General features: G+C 57.0%; 1 protein-coding gene across 1 annotated transcript; it reads left to right on the plus strand.

Moving 5' to 3' along the window:
- Positions 1-71: 71 nt before the first annotated feature.
- Positions 72-18401, plus strand: LOC144734564 (E3 ubiquitin-protein ligase RNF13-like). The gene is made up of 13 exons (XM_078616811.1): positions 72-96; positions 4425-4563; positions 7253-7333; positions 12095-12220; positions 12677-12764; positions 13138-13228; positions 13420-13525; positions 14043-14136; positions 15071-15151; positions 15533-15922; positions 16097-16197; positions 17340-17413; positions 18350-18401. The coding sequence occupies exons 2-13, from the start codon at positions 4447-4449 to the stop codon at positions 18399-18401; spliced, it is 1401 nt and encodes a 466-aa protein (XP_078472937.1). The 5' UTR covers positions 72-96; positions 4425-4446.
- The last annotated feature ends 2226 nt before the right edge of the window (positions 18402-20627 follow it).

Genomic DNA, 20627 nt, shown 5'->3' on the forward strand with positions numbered 1-20627 from the left:
GAGTGCCTATTGGATAATACGGCCCTGTCTCTCGGACTCCCTCCACCAGCAGTGGAGTGAGCACGGCACTTGCAGGGCTGCACCTTTACCAACCCGGTGAGATCACCCCTTCCTCTCATCCCCCCCCCTTTCATCCCCTCCCTCTCACCCCCCCTTCTCACCCCTCCCTTCTCACCCCCCTTCTCATCCCTCCCCCCCTCTCATCCCCCCCTCTCATCCCCCCCTCTCACCTCCCCCCCCTTCTCACCCCCCCTCTCACCCCCCCCCTTTCATCCCCCCGCCTCTCACCCCCCCTTCTCACCCCCCCCCCCTCTCACCCCCCCCTCTCACCCCCCCCCTCTCATCCCCCCGCCTCTCACCCCCCGTTATCACCCCCCCTTCTCACCCCCCCCTCTCATCCCCCCCCTTTCATCCCCCCGCCTCTCACCCCCCCTTATCACCCCCCTTCTCACCCCCCCCCTCTCACCCCCCCTCTCTCATCCCTCCCCCTCTCTCATCCCTCCCCCTCTCATCCCCCCCTCTCTCCCCCCCCCCCCCCTTTCATCCCCTCCCCTCTCACCCCCCATTCTCCCCCCCCCTCTCACCCCCCCCTCTCACCCCCCCCCTCTCACCCCCCCTCTCACCCCTCCCCTCTCATCCCCCCCCTCTCATCCCCCCTCTCACCCCCCCTCTCATCCCCCCCCTCTCACCCCCCCGCCACACCCTCTCACCCCCCCCACTTCCCCCCCACTTCCTCCAACTCCCACCCTCCGTGGTCACGCGGCATCAACAACCTCCCCCCGCGCCCCACTCTGATTGGCTACGCAGCTTCCCCCTTTGAAAACATTGCGGCGGCGGCGCCTATCCGCTCTATGAAATGCGAGACGATCCACCCCACACGCACCCCCTCCACCCCCCAAACTCTGGTGCCAATCCAGTCTAGCAAATGTAGTGGCGCTCGAGCCGGGCACGTGACCTGGGGGGGGGAGGTGGGGGGGGGTCACGTGACCTCAGTGCCATTCCGGCGTCTTGTTGGTACACGGCGGAGGGGGAAGACGCCGAACCAGACGCTCGCGTGAGGAGATTCGAGAGGAGGCAGCCAGCGGACGTCGGAACTCCGGCGGCAGAGACTCCGTCCCCCGCTGGGGGTGAGCGCGCCGGGCAGGGTGGCGAGAAGGCCGCTTGTTCGGTTTTTTGTTTTTCCGCTTTGTCGGGGTGGGTGCGGGTTGTAGGCCCGAGCGCGTGCCGCGTACCCCCCCGGCTTACCTGATTGTTACTGCCGGGAGAGGCGCGTGTTGACCGGTAGGGGGTTTACATTTTATGGCGGGGGTTACGACACAAGCTTCCGTAAACTGTGCGCAGTGTGTTGATATTATTGTTGTTGTTGTTGTTATTGTTATAAATCACGGGTGTGTGCTTTCTCGGCATTAAGCAGGGGCGACGAGAGACCATGAAATATGGGGATGTGACCGAACATACAGACGCAGAGAACCCCAAAAACAAACAACGATGTTACGGATGCAGAGATATGTTTACGCAGTGCATCGCACGATCGTTCGCCGTGGTGGCGGAAGCTTTGAGAGGCCTTCATCCCCCAGTGGATTGACCGTGGCTGACGAGGGCGATCGAATTGTGGGACAGAATCAAAAGAGGTTGTAACAAGACGCGATGTAGCGACTGGTGTTTGCATCTGCACGTCTGCGCCTTTCGCACTGATTCTGAGACGTCACTTGAGTGATAACTTCGAGAGACACACCGAGAGGCAGACGCGGAAACTACTACGCATGGGCATATCGCAGACTAATGTGTCGCACGCTGAACGAAGGGCTCCCCACGCTACTATGTCTCGCTACGGGGGTTGTTTGACCATACTTTGCCTCACTGGACAAAGCAGGGATGGCGAATGGGGGGGGGGGGGTGGGTTCATGTGTGTCTCGCCACTGATGCTATCCGGGAATTGAACTCAGGGTAGCCGGGCTCATGCGAGGCGTGGTAAGAAAGAAAGTCGCTGCGACTCTTCTCCCTAAGCCATACACCGTAACCTGCCGGCCTAAACCCTGACATGCAGGCCTAAACCCTAACCTGCCGGCCTAAACCCTAACCTGCCGGCCTAGACCCTAATATGCTGGCCTAAACCCTAACATGCAGGCCTCAACCCTAATATGCTGGCCTAAACACTAACCTGCCGGCCTAAACCCTAACATTCTGGCCTAAACCCTAACCTGCAGGCCTCAACCCTAATATGCTGGCCTAAACCCTAACCTGCAGGCCTAAACCCTAACCTGCAGGCCTAAACCCTAACCTGCAGGCCTAAACCCTAACCTGCACACCTAGACCCTAACCTGCTGGCCTAAACCCTAACCTGCAGGCCTAAACCCTAACCTGCTGGCCTAAGCACTAACCTTTGACCTCCAAACCATAAAGCATTAACCTAAACCCTAACCTTAAACCGTAACCTTAATCCCTTACCCCGTCAACCCTAATCTATTAATCTTTAATCCAAAAACCCTAAACCATAACCACATAAAACCTAACCTCGAAGCCAACCCCATAAACCCAAGCTCCCTAAACTAGAAAACCATAACCTTACACTTCCACGAAGGTTAAAAAGTGGCATCCCTTCATATTTCAAAACTGTTCAGCTAAAGAAGCGGGAATTTGCAAAGGAATGCGAATCTGGGAAAAAAACATCACCCAGAGATTGTCTGATTGAATAGTGCCAGAGACCTAGTCTCACTTTGCCCACATCAAGTGACTCACGCAATTCAATCTCCAGTGTATTCATATTGCGAGCTTATTTATTCAGAGTGTGTGTGTTTTATATCGATCTGCGGCATGCTTTGTTTATAACGCTCTCTCATCTTACACGCTGGGTTGATCGAATGCAATGGGTGTACCTCACTTTTCACAAATATCGTGTTGTGGAATTCGTGCCGGTACGGGCACAAACCACACAACGACAATGAGCCCGTGTTGCCTTCTTCCCGACAAGAAGAATGTGAGAGCGGTGGGCCCCGCATCTTACACGGGGAGGAAGTTAACTTGTTTATTTGGAGGTATTGAGACTGGAAGGGGTAGTATGCAAAGATTTTCAAGAATGTTGTTTTTGCGCCGATGTCTACAGTGTGGTGACTAAATGGGTCATAAAAATAGGTTTTACGCTTTCTGGCGTAAAACCTATTCTTGTTAACAATCTGTTAAAAGCTCTAACCAGAGGTGTGGACTCGAGTCATGTGACTTGGACTCGAGTCAGACTCGAGTCATGAATTTGATGACTTGCGACTCGACTTGGACTTGCATAACAATGACTTTGTCCCACCTCTGGCTCTAACAGATAAGTGGAATCCCTCCCCGTAGAGGTGGTTCATTCTAGATTTAAATCTAGAATTAATTCTAGATTTGAATCTAGAATGAACCATAACGGGACAAGAAATCACAGCTTAATCGAATCGCTTCCTTGCTGTGGTTGTCACACCTGATGATGATTGCTTGTGTTGCAATCGAAACGTCGTGATTCTTTTATTTTGTATTTTCTTTACCTACGTGACTTCACCGAAAGAACCAAGAGTATGGATCATTGCAGTCACGAAAACTTCAAATCTAGAAAGGTGTTAAAATGTTAAAACGCTAAACTGAAACCTTGTGCAAGGAATCATGTCTGCGTTAACCACATGTATAGTTGTGGTGAATATGCGAACAAAAAACATCCTCTGTGGGAAAATGATACATTGTCTTTGAAACTGATTGGTCCATACCAGAGACAGCTTTCATTAGAGCCTAGTCTCAAACAATGTTAGACCAGAGGACGCCAAAAGGCGAACAACACAAAGACAATGCACTATCAGGAACATTGAGAGCTTGAGGTAAGCAGCTACATCATGGGACCTCCATGATTATATAAATGGGTCGCCCGGCATACACACAACACCTTACTGCAAACACATTTGTTACTGGCACCGTGATTACAAAGGACTAGTCCTTTGTAATCACGGTGCCAGACCTTGTAATCGGGTCATGTCCAATTCACATCACAATTTGACTAATTTCAGCTAACAATGCTCCTAACTTAATTGATTACAGGACACATACAATAATGTGGGTGGGTGTGTCTGGTAGTTTCGTGGTTTGCTCGCTGCACTACGAACACAGTGACCCAAGTTTGATTCCCGCTCACGGCCAGTGCCAGTGACGATTATCGGAACCGGTCCTCGGCCTTCCCCCTAGGTCGACTCAGCCTCAAATGATTGCCTGGTGCGGTGTGTAAACAACGCCACTGGGGAGACAAAGGCGGCCGGGGCGTGGTGCTGGCCACCCACCCCCTCGTGTACCGTGCCGGCCTTGATTGGTGCTTCTACTCGCTCGCAGCTAATTGCCCCAAAACGTCTGTTAAGGCTGTGAGGAGGGGGGAGTGATCTTTGTCTTTGTCGTTCTGTGTGTGTTGGCAGGGTGCGTTCATCCGGCGTCGTGATGTCTGGCCTGACTGCGGCGCGGGCCCCGCTGGGCCTGGTGTCGCTCCCCCTGTGCTCCGCCGCGCTGCTCGCCATGATTCTTACGCTGCCCAAGACGAGCGGCGACGTTGTGGCTGTGGGTGTCTCTCTCGCTCTCTCAACGTCTCGGCACGGTCGCGAAAAATCTGTTTTGAAGCAATCGCGTTGCGTCCCATCACCCTTTGTGTTAGAACATCTCGCGGAAGCGGATATGCCAGAGCTACCTTTGAGATCCGTTCAAGTGATTTCTGATCCATAAAGTAGCGGGTAGCCACTTTCTCACCCATTCTGTCACTGAGAGTAAAGTTCTTTGTGTGACGGTGAACCCGATATTTTTAATTCTTAGAGCTCGAATGTAGCTTAAGCTCAAAACTAAATTTGACATGATAACTTTTTTTGGTGCAGTCGTTGGTTACCAGGTTAAGATCATTAACTCGCTACGCTTGAGAACCAGGTTTAATCGCACCTCGGTCTACGCGAGTCGATGGGTCTCCGTGCAATTCACAAGATTTCTATGTAATTCTACAGGTCTCTAATGCAAGTCACCAGTGACCGTGCCGAGACCATCATCTCGCTACACATGAAAACCCAGGTTCAGTCACAGGCGCGACATTCATATGGATTGGAAACCAGAATTCATAATTGGATATTGCGGCCATACCCAAAGATCTATTATGATGAGTAACAGTTACTGCGTAAACCCACGCATTAAACGGCACAACCATGAATGAGACCCACAGCTCTTTTTCAGAAGTGACCTGGCCACAAGCGATAGCTCAACAAAGTGGCTTATAACGCGGACATTTTATTACCGCTAAATAATCGAATTGATCAGCACGCCGTACAAGCCGAAAGCACGTGGGAGAGTTACACGCATCGCTACTCACCCCTGGGTGGTTTTGCTACAGAGGGAGGCACCTGTAGAAAAGCTTTGTCCAGTGGCAGCTTTTCAGAATCAGCATCTTTATTTATTACTGGAGGAATCCGAAGAGCTATAATGCTCTTCTTTACAGATGTATAATACGGGGCCATTTCAGAGGCAGCCGTAGCATGAGTTGTGAAGTCGGGGCCCAGTCATCTTCACTCGGACGCGCCTCATTCAAAGACTTCGATAACTGAGGTCTCACCTTCGAACAAACCGGGCCCCCTCTTGCTGCCGTGGCTGCCTCTTTACCGTTACTGCCATGCACAACACGAGGTTTTTAAGCTCTCCTGGGAAAGCCCCAACCCTTGAGGGCAAGTGGCTCTCAACCGGGGGAGGTACGTGGACCCCTGGGGGTACGTGGAAATGTCCCAGGCGGTACGTGAGGCGGTTTAGCAATGTGTGAAATTATATCATTGGTGAATAATCACGTATGAATGTGCCAATGTAAAATGACTATGATGCAGAGGTCGCAAACGGGTTTTGATTCCTTACGCGTACCCGGCCGCACCAGGGTCGCAAACGGGTACCCGTACCCTACCCGATACCCGTGTAGCCGGGTATGGGTATCGGGTACCCGATTGCGACCTCTGGGATGAAGCCATGTCGCAGGCGCGGGTGGGTTGATTCTAGGAACTTGAATTGTGAGAAGAGACAAGACGTTGGGAAATGAGTGACAAACGGTGACTCACCAGTGACTCACGGCCTACCCGTACCCGTACCCGTACCCGTACCCGTACCCGTACCCGGCCGCACCAGGGTCGCAAACGGCTACCCGACTGGGTACGGGTAGCCGGGTATCGGGTAGGGTATGGGTATCGGGTAGGGTATGGGTAGGGTATGGGTATCGGGTAGGGTATCGGGTAGGGTATGGGTATCGGGTAGGGTATGGGTATCGGGTAGGGTATGGGTATCGGGTAGGGTATGGGTATCGGGTAGGGTATGGGTATCGGGTAGGGTATGGGTATCGGGTAGGGTATCGGGTAGGGTATGGGTATCGGGTAGGGTATGGGTATCGGGTAGGGTATGGGTATCGGGTAGGGTATGGGTATCGGGTAAGGTATGGGTATCGGGTAGGGTATGGGTATCGGGTAGGGTATGGGTATCGGGTACCCGATTGCGACCTCTGCTACGATGCATTTTAAATCCACGTGGTAGTCTAGAATGTTATAAGAGATCTTTTTAAACTCGATGATCGTACACAATGCGGGTTTTCAAGCGTAACCAGCGAGCTCCAACGAATTACGTCACGCGTGCAGAGCGCCCGTAGATATTTATATTTTTTATTCGCTAGGTTAGGATATACCTCACGAAATGGACAATCGGCTACAATGTTCGTTATTCATAAAATGTATTTCTCAGAATCATGTCGGGTCCGGCAAGGGTTGGGGGTGGGGGGGGGTTAGCACTCGGATGAAACAACATTAAACAAGGCGGGTACACAGGTAGCCAACGTGAGGGTTGACAACCATACTCTTTGGTTCTTTCGGTAAAGTCACGTGACTGGATTCCCGCAGTCACGAAAGCTTCAAATCAAGGTTGACAACCACTCCTTTGAGGCGGTGGTGGTGCGTCGCTGGCTTTTGCGGGCGTAAGAGCGCCTTTGGCGAGTGGTGGAGGCATTTCCGCGCCGATACAAACACGGAAGACGATGCCGCGGCGATGAACGACAGGAGGGGGGGGCGGCGTTACGATTCACCGAGTTTCTCGCACCGACGCTTTTACGCCGCTCGTTTATTAGTGGGGGTCGGAGGGGGCGGGGGAGGAGGCGGCGATCGTGAGGTTTGGTCGTCGTGAAGAGAGGCGCGTGACACGAGCCGTCGGGGGTTCACCGCCCGTCCCCCGCCCCCCACCTTGCGCGCAGGTCGGCTGGGACAACCGCACCATGGCGTTTGACGACATGCCAGCGATGTTTGGCTACCAGCTGCCCAAGGAAGGGCTCAAGGTAACACCCTCCCCCCTCCCCCCCCTCCCCTCCCGGTGCCTGCCCGCCAGGAATAAACCGCGGGCTATGCTCGCGACTCTGTAACGTGTTCCGCAATTCGCGTTTGTCCACGGAAGCGTTTGCCCGGCAGGGTCGCTTTGATGAATGTGTCCCGTCTTCTTCTGGAGTGCCTAGTAGCAACGCAACAGTTTGACACGCAGTAGGTCTTTTCGCGACCAATATCGTCCGTAATAAAGGTTTTTTTTCATTTTGGGTGAGATCGTGTAAATGCAAATGCGGTAAACCCGCCACCAACTCGACACGGCCAATCGGCAACGTTGGTCGCGTTAACAAAACGTGGCAATTGGTTACGACGTGAGGCCACACCGGTTGTGTGTTGGAGAGCAAACCCATGACGTTTACAATTCCGGTAACGTGACGTCGCAATACGGCAGCTTTATAAAAAATTCTGTCATTCACACTGGATCGTATTTACCCGCAATGCAGACAGAATCAGAATCGGATGGATAGCGCTCGTTCATTCCCACTTTCTGCGTCGTTAGAACGGGCAAAGGGCGGCTAAAAACCGTATCGTTCGTATAGAAATGGTGAGTTACTAAACGTTCTTGTGACCGTGTCACGTGTGTGTGTGTGTGTGCGTGCGTGGGGAGCGGTGGTGTAGCGATTAGCGCGCTGCGCTACAAACCCAGCGACCCGGCTTCGATTACCGCTCACGACCAACACCAGTGATGGTTATCTGACCCGGTGTAGTAAACATCGCTACTGGGGAGGCAAAGGCGGTCGGGCGTGATGCTGGCCGCCCACCCCCACTTGTGCCGTGCCGGCCTTCATAAGTGCTCCTCGCTAACAGCACTTGCCCCAACAGTCCGTTGGGGCTACACGGGGGATCTTTGTCTCTGTTATTTTTTGTGCGCGCGTGAATGGATGAGCGCTTGGCATATCTGACCAGTCACATGGGGAGTCATGTGATGCGTACACAAAACCCCCGCTGGTCGCAGTGCTTAACAGCCACGCCAACCGCCTTACTGCTGGCAGAACGCTCCGAATTTTAAGTGGATTCACTTTTGAGCGCCTTAACGAGCAAATCTCGGAGCGTGCAAGCTAAGTCGTGTTGAGCCTGGCCAGAGCTTGCGTGGTTGTCAGTCATGCATCAGTGGGGCGAGCAGAGGGCACCGCTGCCAACAAAAAACAATCCAACGTTGTGCTGTACTTCTGTGCCCCCTGCGTGCACGTGCCGTCCGCCGGCAGCAACCCCCGCATTTTCCCGACGTGGCCACGCGTGGTCGAATAATCCCCGTGTGAACCTCGTAAAGCCTCCGTGGGGGGAGGGCCTCATCCTGCAGGGCTGTACGTACGCACGTTGAACTTATTTCGCAGCGTACGTAGCTGACCGTGCTAATCGGAGGTGTGGGGCGGGGAAGGACGACAAACTAAACGCAACAACAAGCAGTTCACAAGAAACGAGTTTGTGAATCCAGACGACGATTTAAAAGTGCACGGCTCTCACTGTCTTCCTGACATCGGAAGGAAGCGCGTTCCCATACGGCCGTAGCAGCGCATCTGCAAGCGTCTTTGGGGTTTGCCGCGGTTGCAGCGCTTCCGTTGCTGCTGGCAGGAGTTTTGAAGGCGAGACCACGTGGCAGTCGGTGTGTGGGAGAGGAACCGAGAGACGTGCGTGTTTTTTGAGAACGCGGCAACCTCCCGGGGTGCCGCGTCACGTGGTTTGTGCGCCACGGTGCCCCCCCTTCCAGTTTCAAGTTCATTTATTTGGTATAGCCCTGTGTGCCATTCGGCTCTTGAATCGGGTGCAACCGCAACAAACAAAAACATGAACAAAAAACATCTTAAAGTGACTATGTGACTGAGTGCAAACAGAAAATCCAAGAAAGGACAGTAAAATATTGCAGAAAAAGCACCGTACACAAAAATGTGCAAAAATCCCAGTGGGATGCAAGTCGAACAACAACAACCACAAGACAACTTAGATTAAGGCCATCAGCCTAACTCTGTACTACAACAAACAAACATGGCCAAACCAAAAAACTTATCGAAAATCACCAAAATAAAGCCATAAAAGCAAGGAAACAGTGATCATAGGAACTGTGACCGAATTTTCACAATAAACGATGTAAACAACATGTACTACCAAACTCTGCAGCCATAGCTGGCTGCATGAGTCACTCCACAACAGCAGGAGCATCATATTCTTAGGTTTATTCGGTAAAGTCACGTAGGTAAAACATCAAAATTAATGAAAATAAAATTGAATAAAACAAAAATCACGACGTTTCGGAGGCAACACAAGTCTCCGTCATCAGGTGGGACCGTCACAGCCAGATTAGCTGCAGGAGCATCAGTCGGAGTATCAACATTTTCCAATGCACCTTTAAGATCAGCACCCTCGCGGCTTGGCCGGCACGTGACCGTGACTGACGGCTTTGGCCGGATCCCAACAATCGTCCGAGAGCCGCCTTCTGCTTTCTTGCCGCCGCGCGCAGACAGACAAAGGTCCCCGTGTAGCTCACGACAGACTTGTGGAAAGTGCTGTTGGCGAGCACCTACTAAGGCCACAACGTGTGGCACACGATGGGGCGTGTGGCCAGCACTTTGCCCGGCTACCTTTGTCTCCTGAAGACACTGCACCATGTGCTCGTTTAAGGCTGAGTCGACCTAGGGGGAGGGAGGCCCTGGACCAGTTCAAATATTCGCAGTCACTGTTGTTGGTCGTCAGCGGGATTTGAACCCGGGTCGCCGGGTTCGTTGCGCGCTGCACTGACCACTGCGCCACCACTCCCCACGTTCACACGCGTAGATACATCCACACAGAAACACGCACACAGAGACAGACACAGACACACGCACGCGCACAACAATCACCTTTCGCCGCTCAGTGGAGGTGACATCACTACGGCGCTTGTGCCAGGCTAGGTGCACTCTGAGGCCATGCGATTTGTTGAAGGCTTGCTGGCAGGAGCTCACGGAAGGACGATTATCGCCATCTCAACCAAGTGCACGATCGCACACACAGAGGCAAAGACAAAGATCCCCCATATAGCCTGAACAGACTGTTAGGGCAAGTGCTGTTAGCGAGCAACTATGAAGGGTGGAACGGCACACGAGGGGGTGGGTAGCCAACACCACGCCTGGCCGCCTTTGTCTCCCCAGTGGCGATGTTTGCACACCACACCAGGTACTCATTCGAGGCTGAGTCGACCTAGGGTTGGACCAGGACCGGTTCAGATAATCGTCACTGGTGTTGGTCGGGAGCGGCAATCGAACTCGGGTCGCTGGGTCTGTAGTGCCGCGCGCTAACCGCTACTGCTCCGCACTCACGCTCACGGACGAACACGCGCGCACACACGGATGAACACGCGCGCACACACACGGATGAACACGCGCGCACACACGGACGACCGTGCGCACACACACGGATGAACACGCGCGCACACACGGACGACTGTGCGCACACACACGGATGAACACGCGCGCACACACGGACGACCGTGCGCACACACACGGATGAACACGCGCGCACACACGGACGACCGTGCGCACACACACGGATGAACACGCGCGCACACACGGACGACCGTGCGCACACACACGGATGAACACGCGCGCACACACGGACGACCGTGCGCACGCACACGGATGAACACGCGCGCACACACGGACGACTGTGCGCACACACACGGATGAACACGCGCGCACACACGGACGACCGTGCGCACACACACGGATGAACACGCGCGCACACACGGACGACCGTGCGCACACACACGGACGAACACGCGCGCACACACGGACGACCGTGCGCACACACACGGATGAACACGCGCGCACACACGGACGACCGTGCGCACACACACGGATGAACACGCGCGCACACACGGACGACTGTGCGCACACACACGGATGAACACGCGCGCACACACGGACGACCGTGCGCACACACACAGACGAACACGCGCGCACACACGGACGACCGTGCGCACACACACGGATGAACACGCGCGCACACACGGACGACTGTGCGCACACACACGGATGAACACGCGCGCACACACGGACGACCGTGCGCACACACACGGATGAACACGCGCGCACACACGGACGACCGTGCGTACACACACAGATGAACACGCGCGCACACACGGACGACCGTGCGCACACACACACGCTCACGGACGAACACTGACGTCGCACGCATTGCCCGTGCAGCCCTTGTGGCAATTCGTTGCTGTAGAAGGGCCTCCTCCCATGCATCACCACGTCGGGCATTGCGGGTAAAATTTCGATTTAAAGCTTTCGTGACTGCAGGGATTCATCTTCTTGGTCCTTTCGGTAAAGTCACGTAGAAGGGAAGTAATAAAATAATAAAAATTAAACATAATAAAATAATTATCACGGAAAGACAGCGTCCGACAGACCTGTTCTTCACCTGAGGACGGCTGATTGCGTTGTGGCCGAAACGTCGTGAGAATGATTTTATAATGTTTTATTTTTATTATTTTATTATTTCCCTTCTACGTGACTTTACCGAAAGAACCAAGAAGACATTGCGGGTTAGTGAAGGCGGCGGTGGGGCATAGACGTTGGCGCAGCAGTACAGTACGACGATGGATTTTTTTGATCGCCGTTCTCCGCTGCCCGCGAGCTCGCGCCGTGCCGGGGCGGCCCCCCCCACCCCCCTCGGCCGTGGCCGTGCCGCAACACGCGGTGGTGCCGTGGCGCTCATCGCCTCTCTCTCCCCCGCCGCAGGGCTACCTGGTCTACGCCAGGCCGGCCAACGCCTGCCAGCCCATCGCTCCTCCGCCGCACAACAGCACCGCTGCCTCCACCTTCATCGTGCTCATCAGGCGATACGACTGCAACTTTGACGTGAAGGTGAGCGCTGGTGGTCGTGGTGCTGGTGGTGCTGGTGGTGCTGGTGGTGCTGGTGGTGCTGGTGGTGCTGGTGGTGCTGGTGGTGGTGGCGGTGGTGGTGGTGGTGGTGGTGCTGGGCGAGGTGCCCACCCTGGGCTGTTTACCACGGTCATGAGTGGGACAACAGCCCGCTCACCTGACAACAAGCGTCGAGTCAGACGAGCAATCGGGGAGTAGGCCAAGGCCTCCCGCTGGGTGCAGAGAGGCCTCCGTTCTTCCGTCGCAGCGACCCTGATTGGTTGTCTGCCTGGGTAGGGTCACGAGAACCGCGCCTCACCGTGTTGTCGATGCTGCTGTGCCCGTGTGCGTGTGCGTGCGTGTGCGTGCGTGTGCGTGCGTGCGTGCCGTGCGTGTGCGTGCCGTGCGTGCGCGTGCGTGTGTGCGTGCGTTCGTGTGTGTGTGTGTGTGCGCACCCAGGTTCTGAACGCCCAAAAGGCCGGATTCAAGGCTGCGATTGTGCACAACGTCGACTCCAACCAGCTGCTCAGCATGGGCACCAGTGATGGTAGCGAGGGAGAGAAATGCACTCATTGCCATCCTCACGTGCCGACTCATCTCTCTCGTCAGTGTGACTGTGATCAAAGTCTTAGTTACCTTGTTAAAACCTACCTCCCTCTCCCCCCTCCCTCTCCTCCCCCCTCTCATCTCCTCCCTCTCCTCCTCCCTCCCTCTCTCCTCTGCTCCCTCCCCTCCCTCTCCTCCCTCCCTCTCCTCCCTCCCTTTCCTCCCTCCCTTCCTCCCTCCCTCTCCTCCCTCCCTTTCCTCCCTCTCTTTCCTCCCTCCCTCTCCTCCCTCTCATCTCCTCCCTCCCTCTCCTCCCTCCCTCTCCTCCCTCCCTCTCCTCCCTCTCCTTCCTCCCTCCGTCCGTCTGTCCGTAGCCGACATCTGGAAGAAGATTGACATCCCCTCGGTGTTTGTGGGGCAGAGCACGGCCAACCGCCTCCTCGAGGAGTTTGTGTACGACGTCGGGTGAGCACGTGGGGACGAGCTGGCGGCACGGCGTGTGCAGCGATGTGCAGCGGTGCAGTATGTGGTGTGTGCGGCGAGCGGCGTGTACGGTCTGTGTAGTGAGCGGTTTGTGCGGCGTGTGCAGCGAGCGGAGCGTGTGCAGCGGCGACGGCTCGCTGACGACGATGACGATTGCCCCCTCCTCTGCGTAGAGGCCACGTGGTGGTAACGCCGGACTTCTCCATTCCGCTCGAGTACTACCTCATCCCCTTCCTCGTCATCGTCGGCATCTGCTTCATCCTCCTCGTCGTGTTCTTGGTACGCAAGCCGCGGCGGCGCGACGGCTCCGGTGGCGGGCGGTCGTCCCTCTCCGGTGGGGGGTTGGGGGCGGTGGCGGTCGTACCGAGTGGCGGTCGTACTGAGCGGGGCTCGGCAAAGGCGCCGCGACGTTTTGCACCGAGTGCTGAGAACTTTGTAGGCACGCCGACGACGTTGACGACAACGGCAACGATGTTGACGACGACGATGTTGACGACGTTGATGATGACGACGATGTCGACGACGATGTCAATGACGACGACGATGCCGACGATGTCAATGACGATGTCGACAACGATGACGACGATGTCGACGATGACGACGATGACGATGACGACGATGACACTGTTGACGACGTTGACGACAACGATGTTGCCGACGATGACGATGACGACGATGAAGACGATGTCGACGTTGACGACGTTGACGACAACGATGTTGATGACGATGACGACCATGAAGACGATGTCGACGTTGACGGTGCGCGTTGTGAACGCGCCGTGGCCTCTCGCCGCAGGTGGTGAAGGTGATGAGGGACCGGAGGAGGGCGCGCAGGAACCGCCTGGCCCGGGAACAGCTGCAGAAGCTGCCCATTCACAAGTTCAAAAAAGGTGCGCCTTGCGTGCGTGCGCGCCACTGTGCGTGTGTGTGCGTGCGTGCTTGTAAAGGACGCTGCTACTGGGCAGTTGGAGGCAGTCGCCCACCAGCAACAGCGGAGGGCAGAGGAGCTCACAACAACGAGCAGAGCCCCGGGTGGATAAAACACAGAGTTGGTACAGTGGGGAGCGCAGTTGGTACATCGGCCAATCATCTCGGACGGTCAACGCATGGCACCAAGGTCTGTTCCGTGACCTCCTGCCAGCGGGCTTTAGACACTTCACCTGGTCTCAAAGTGCACCTAGCCTGGCGCAAGCGCCGTGGTGACGTCACCGCCACTTGGTGGTGAACGACGGTTATGTTATGTGCGTGTGTGTCCCGATTGCTTGTGTGCGTGTGTCTGTGTGCGTCTGCGTGTTGGGATTTGGAGCGGTGGTGCAGTGGTTTGCCCTGCTGCCCGAGTTCGATTCCAGGCCACAGCCAACATCAGCCGTGGTTATTTGAACAATTTCTGGCCCTCCCCTAGGTCGACTTAGCCTGAGGATTGAGTACTTGGTGTGGTGTGTAAACGTCAGCAGCGGGGAGACAAAGGCGGCCGGGCACAGTGCTGGCCCCACCCCAACCTCTCGTGTGCCCCGTCGGCCTGCATAGGTGCTCGCTAACCGCACTTGCCCCAACAACAAGTCTTGTTGGGGCAGGTGCTGTTACACGGGGGATCTTTGTCTTTGTACACACGCGGGGGGGAGCGGTGGCTCGGCAGTTAGTGCAACACGCTGCCAACATCGGCGGCGACGGATATCTGAACCGGTTCTGGGCGGCCCGGGGCGTCGTGCCGGCCACACGACACCTCCTCGTCACGCTTGGCACGCCGGGGCCCGGGGCATTGGCGCGGCCGGCACTTGCCGCAGAGGCTATACGGTGAGGGGGGGACCTTTGTCTCGCGTGCAGGTGACGCGTACGAGGTTTGCGCCATCTGCCTGGACGAGTACCTGGAAGGGGACAAGCTGCGCGTGCTGCCCTGCTCGCACGGTACCCCCCCCCCCCCGCCCGCCCCCCGCCACAGCGTACCACTCACCCTCACGGCGTATCACTCGCCCTCACCGTCACCCACAATGTACCACTCGCCCACAGCGTACCACTCACCCACAGCATACCACTCAACCACAGCGTCACCCACAGCGTACCACTCGCCCTCACTGTCATCCACAGCGTACCACTCACCCTCACTGTCACCCACAGCGTACCACTCGCCCTCACTGTCACCCACAGAATACCACTCGCCCTCAGCGTACCACTCACCCACACCATCACCCACAGCGTACCACTCGCCCTCACCGTCGCCCCCTGCACGCCGTCTCCCGCAGCGTACCCCTGACCCACACCATCACCCATCCACTCCGTCTCCCGCAGCGTACCACTGCAAGTGCGTGGACCCGTGGCTCACCGGCTCGAAGCGCACGTGCCCCGTGTGCAAGCGCCGCGTGATCCCCTCGCGGCGGCGCCGGCTGGGCGCCGCCCCGGAGAGCGACTCTTCGGGCTCGGAGCCGTCGAGCGACTCGTCCCCGCCATCGCCCTCGTCGCCCTCCGACTCGGGGCGGGAGGAGACGCGGGAGGGCGAGCGCACCCCGCTCCTGCGCTCCGGCCGCTCCTCGTTCGGCTCCATGGCCCCCGGGGCCCCCTCCCCGGCCGCCGCCCAGCGGCAGGAGGAGCGCCGGCGGCGGCGGCGGCACCGGCGGCGTCGTCATGGCGACGCCGACGGCGACGCCGACGCCGACCCCTCCGAGCGCGAGGACCCGCGGGGTCGGGCGGCGGCGGCGGCGGGGGGCGTCCTCTCCGCCTCTCCGTCGTCGTCGTCCATGGCCTCCTCCACCTCTTCGTCGACGATGTCCACCTCGTCGGAGTTCGACAGGAGCGAGGGGCGGGGGGCCACGGGCGCCGACGGCGTCGTTCCTCCCGCTGCACCGCCACCGCCAGCGAGCGCCGGCGGGGGCGGTGCCGTCCTGCCGGGAGGCGCCGGCGAAGAAGAGCGCAGGGCTCCGGCGGCGCAGGGCGCTCGCGACGTGGTCACCGTGCAGGTGGAGAAGCACGAGCATTCCCTCGCAGACCGGCAGCAGCAGCAGCAGCAGAACGTGTGATGGGGGGTGTGAGGTGTGCGCGCCTGCGTGCGTGTGGTTGTGTGTGTGTGTATGTGTGGTTGTGCGTGCGTGTGGTTGTGCGTGTGTATGTGTGTGAGCAATGGCACAAGCGTCATGGTGACGTCACCGCCATTTAGTGGCCAATGGCGGTTGTTGTGTGTGTGTATGTGTGCGTGCGTGCATATGTGTGTATGTCTGTGTGCGCATCTCTTGTGTGTATGTGGGGAGCGGTAGTGCAGCGGTTAGCGCGCTGCGTTACAAACACGGCATCCCGAGTTCGATTGCCGCTCACGGCCAACACCAGTGACGGTTATCTGAACCGCTCCTGGGCCTCCCCTAGGTCGACTCAGCCTCTAACGAGTACCTGGTGCGGTGTGTAAACATCGCCACTGGGGAGACAAAGGCGGCCGGGCGTGGTGTTGGCCACCCACCCCCTCGTACTGCACCGGCCTTCATAGGTGCTGCTCGCTAACAGCACTTGCCCCAACAGTCTGTTAAGGCTACACGGGGGGTTGAGTGTCTGTGTGCTCCTCTGTGTGCATTGTATGTATGTGTGCGCCTCTCTGCGTGTTGATGTGTGTGTGTGTCTGCGTCTGTAATTCTGTGTAAGGAGTGGCGTTGGCTTGGGTTTGCGCTCTGCGCTACGAACTTGGTGGCCTGAGTTTCACTTCCCAAAAGCCACTGCCAACGTCGGTGACAATTATCCAAGCCGGTTCTTACCAGCTGGGCATGGCGCTGGCCACACCACCCCATCGTGAGACGTTGCTGCCGGTGTTCGTAGGTGCTCGCTAACGGCGCTTGCTACTCGGCCGTGTGCGAGTGTGGAGATGCGAAAATTGGGAATTTTAACAGGAATCGTAAATGTGTGTGGAAATGGAGCAAAGCCAAAATTATACCGCGTGTGATTGGCCCGTGGTGCAAACGCACGACAACAGTCGTGCCCTGATTGGTTGAGACGGATCTTATAAGCAGTTCTATTCCTACCCTGTTCGCTGCTCGTGATTTACTGGTGCGGTCGCTGCGACCTTGACGGTGCGGTTGATGTGACGTACCATTGCGGTCGCTGTTCTGTTCACGTGCAGGCCATGCTGGCAGGGGCCGTGTTTACTTGCATGTCTTACTACGCGTCGTCGTCGGCGTTACCGCGTCGCGCTCGGTCGCTTTTGAACGGCTTGATTATAATATTCCATTTTTGCAGTTGGGGGAAAGCCGGTGGCGCATCGGTTGGCGCTCCGCACTGGTTGCCATCGGTGGCGAGCGACTATATGAACCGGGCGTGAGGTGGGGGGCACCCACCCCTCACCAACCCGCACAGTTACGGTCGAACGAGACCCGTTGACCGACGCGGCACGGGTGACGGGGGGGGGGGCCGTGTGAACGGTCGCGAGTTCCGGCTGCGTTCGCTTCGCCGGCGGTGTGTGTGGGGTTACGCGCCAGGCCACGGGAGGCATGTGGGTGGTTCCCGAGCCTTGGGCAGCGCCCCACCGACCGCCGGTCCGCAGCTCGGAGTGTGGGGGGGGGGGGGGCTGGAACCGACGCCGATTCCCGGGTCATTTTAATTTTGAGATAGTTGCACGGGCGGCCTGCCGCCACCGCCGTCACCGCCGCCACCCTCCCGAGGGGCTGGCGGTGGCGGCGAATCCCTCGGGTGTGCCGGACCGTCGCGGCCGCAACCGCCGTGCTCTTTACCCCGTCCCTCCACTCTTCTCTGTTCAAATTGCGGTGTCGGGGGGGTGGTTCGTTGTCGTCGTTGCCGTCGTCACAAGAAGGAGTTTTGAGTTCGGAGGCCTCTGTCCCACGCTGGGGGGAGGCAGGGAAGGGATGGGGAGGGCGTCTCTCTCGCGCGCGCGCGTCTCGAGCGTAACTGGAATCGCTGGAACTCTTCGAAGCAACTCCGGTGATGTAAGGAAATTGAGCTTTTAACACGGTGGTGGTGGTATGTTGTGGGGGGGGGGCGGGCGCGGGGAGCGGATCCGCCCGGCTAGCGTGGGCCCCGGTGCAAGAAATGAAAGCGGGGTTGGGGTGGAGGCCCCTTCTCAGATAGCCCCACCCACCCCCCCTCCCACGTAGCCCCGCGCCTTGGGCCCGTCAGGCCGGGCGTGCAGCCCCTGCGGCCGTCGTCCCGGGGCCCGCCGCTCGTGTAAATAGGAATGCCTCGTGGTCTTCGTCGTTGTTGTCGTTTATCCGTTGGCGTGGGTCGCACGGACGCGGGTTTGTTGTTGACGTACCGCCGGGGTTGAGCCCAAGCGAAGCAGCCTTCGTGTTCACCCTGGCTGAGTCTGTGTTCACCCTGGTGAGTCTGTGTTCACCCTGGCTGAGTCTGTGTTCACCCTGGCTGAGTCCGTGTTCACCCTGGCTGAGTCCGTTTTCACCCTGGTGAGTCTGTGTTCACCCTGGCTTAGTCTGTGTTCACCCTGAGTCTGTGTTCACCCTGAGTCTGTGTTCACCCTGGTGAGTTTGTGTTCACCCTGTCTGAGTCTGTGTTCACCCTGTCTGAGTCTGTGTTCACCCTGGCTGAGTCTGTGTTCACCCTGAGGCTGTGTTCACTCTGGCTGAGTTTATGTTCACCCTGACTGAGTTCGTGTTCACCCTGGCTGAGTTCGTGTTCACACTCGCGTTGTCCACGCTCGCGGTTCCCAATAAACTTCCCCGAACCCGAGAGGAGAGAGAGGCGGCGGCGACGCCGGCTGTTTGCGAGTGGCGCTCCTTCGTACGATCCGGCACACCACGTCCAGAATACCATGACCACCCCACCCTCTCCCCCCACGCCATCCCATGTAGGAGGAGAAATGAGAAGAAAAAAAAACATAGCAGCACGTGGCGAGGGTGCAAACGGATGTGTGGGTTGGTGATTCTCGGAAGTGAGCGTGAAGGTTTCGGGATAAGAACTCGGGGGAGGAGAGGTGAATGGGAGGTGATTGGGAGGTGAATGGGAGGTGAATGGGAGGTGATTGGGAGGTGAATGGGAGGTGAATGGGAGGTGATTGGGAGGTGAATGGGAGGTGAATGGCAGGTGAATGGGAGGTGAATGGGAGGTGAATGGCAGGTGAATGGGAGGTGAATGGGAGGTGAATGGGAGGTGAATGGGATGTGAATGGCAGGTGAATGGCAGGTGAATGGGAGGTGAATGGCAGGTGAATGGGAGGTGAATGGGAGGTGAATGGGAGGTGATTGTGAGGTGAATGGGATGTGATTGGGAGGTGATTGGGAGGTGAATGGCAGGTGAATGGCAGGTGAATGGGATGTGATTGGGATGTGATTGGGAGGTGAATGGGAGGTGATTGGGAGGTGAATGGGAGGTGATTGGGAGGTGAATGGCAGGTGAATGGGAGGTGAATGGGAGGTGATTGGGAGGTGAATGGCAGGTGATTGGGATGTGATTGGGAGGTGAATGGGAGGTGATTGGGAGGTGAATGGGAGGTGATTGTGAGGTGAATGGGATGTGATTGGGAGGTGATTGGGAGGTGAATGGGAGGTGAATGGGATGTGATTGGGATGTGATTGGGAGGTGATTGGGAGGTGAATGGGAGGTGATTGGGAGGTGAATGGCAGGTGAATGGGAGGTGAATGGGAGGTGATTGGGAGGTGAATGGCAGGTGAATGGGAGGTGAATGGGATGTGATTGGGATGTGATTGGGAGGTGAATGGGAGGTGAATGGGATGTGATTGGGAGGTGAATGGGAGGTGAATGGCAGGTGAATGGGAGGTGAATGGGATGTGATTGGGAGGTGAATGGCAGGTGAATGGGAGGTGATTGGGAGGTGAATGGGATGTGATTGGGAGGTGAATGGGAGGTGATTGGGAGGTGAATGGGATGTGATTGGGAGGTGAATGGGAGGTGAATGGGAGGTGATTGGGAGGTGAATGGGAGGTGAATGGGAGGTGATTGGGAGGTGAATGGCAGGTGAATGGGAGGTGAATGGGATGTGATTGGGAGGTGAATGGGAGGTGATTGGGAGGTGAATGGGATGTGATTGGTAGGTGAATGGGAGGTGAATGGCAGGTGAATGGGAGGTGATTGGGAGGTGAATGGGAGGTGAATGGCAGGTGAATGGGAGGTGATTGGGAGGTGAATGGGAGGTGAATGGCAGGTGAATGGGAGGTGATTGGGAGGTGAATGGCAGGTGAATGGGAGGTGAATGGGAGGTGATTGGGAGCTGAATGGGAGGTGAATGGGAGGTGATTGGGAGCTGAATGGGAGGTAATTCCACCACGGGCGAGCCGCTGAAACTCATCGCGGCGGCTGCTGTTGCTGCCCGAAAGTTTTCGTCGGTACGAGGTCGACCAAACTACAAAGGACGTTTTTATTTTAGCAGCTAAGGCCCCAATGAGCTGGTACGTAGCTCTCTTTCAGAAGCGACCCTGGCTAT

Source organism: Lampetra planeri, chromosome 51, assembly GCF_965212315.1.
Source record: "Lampetra planeri chromosome 51, kcLamPlan1.2.h2, whole genome shotgun sequence".
Taxonomy (NCBI): domain Eukaryota; kingdom Metazoa; phylum Chordata; class Hyperoartia; order Petromyzontiformes; family Petromyzontidae; genus Lampetra; species Lampetra planeri.

Bases quoted from the DNA above. Each gene is read 5' to 3' on its own strand.
- LOC144734564 (XM_078616811.1), top strand. From the start codon at position 4,447: ATGTCTGGCCTGACTGCGGCGCGGGCCCCGCTGGGCCTGGTGTCGCTC. The intron at 4,564-7,252 runs GTGGGTGTCTCT...CCTTGCGCGCAG, and splicing joins CGAGCGGCGACGTTGTGGCT to GTCGGCTGGGACAACCGCAC. The intron at 7,334-12,094 runs GTAACACCCTCC...CCCCCGCCGCAG, and splicing joins TGCCCAAGGAAGGGCTCAAG to GGCTACCTGGTCTACGCCAG.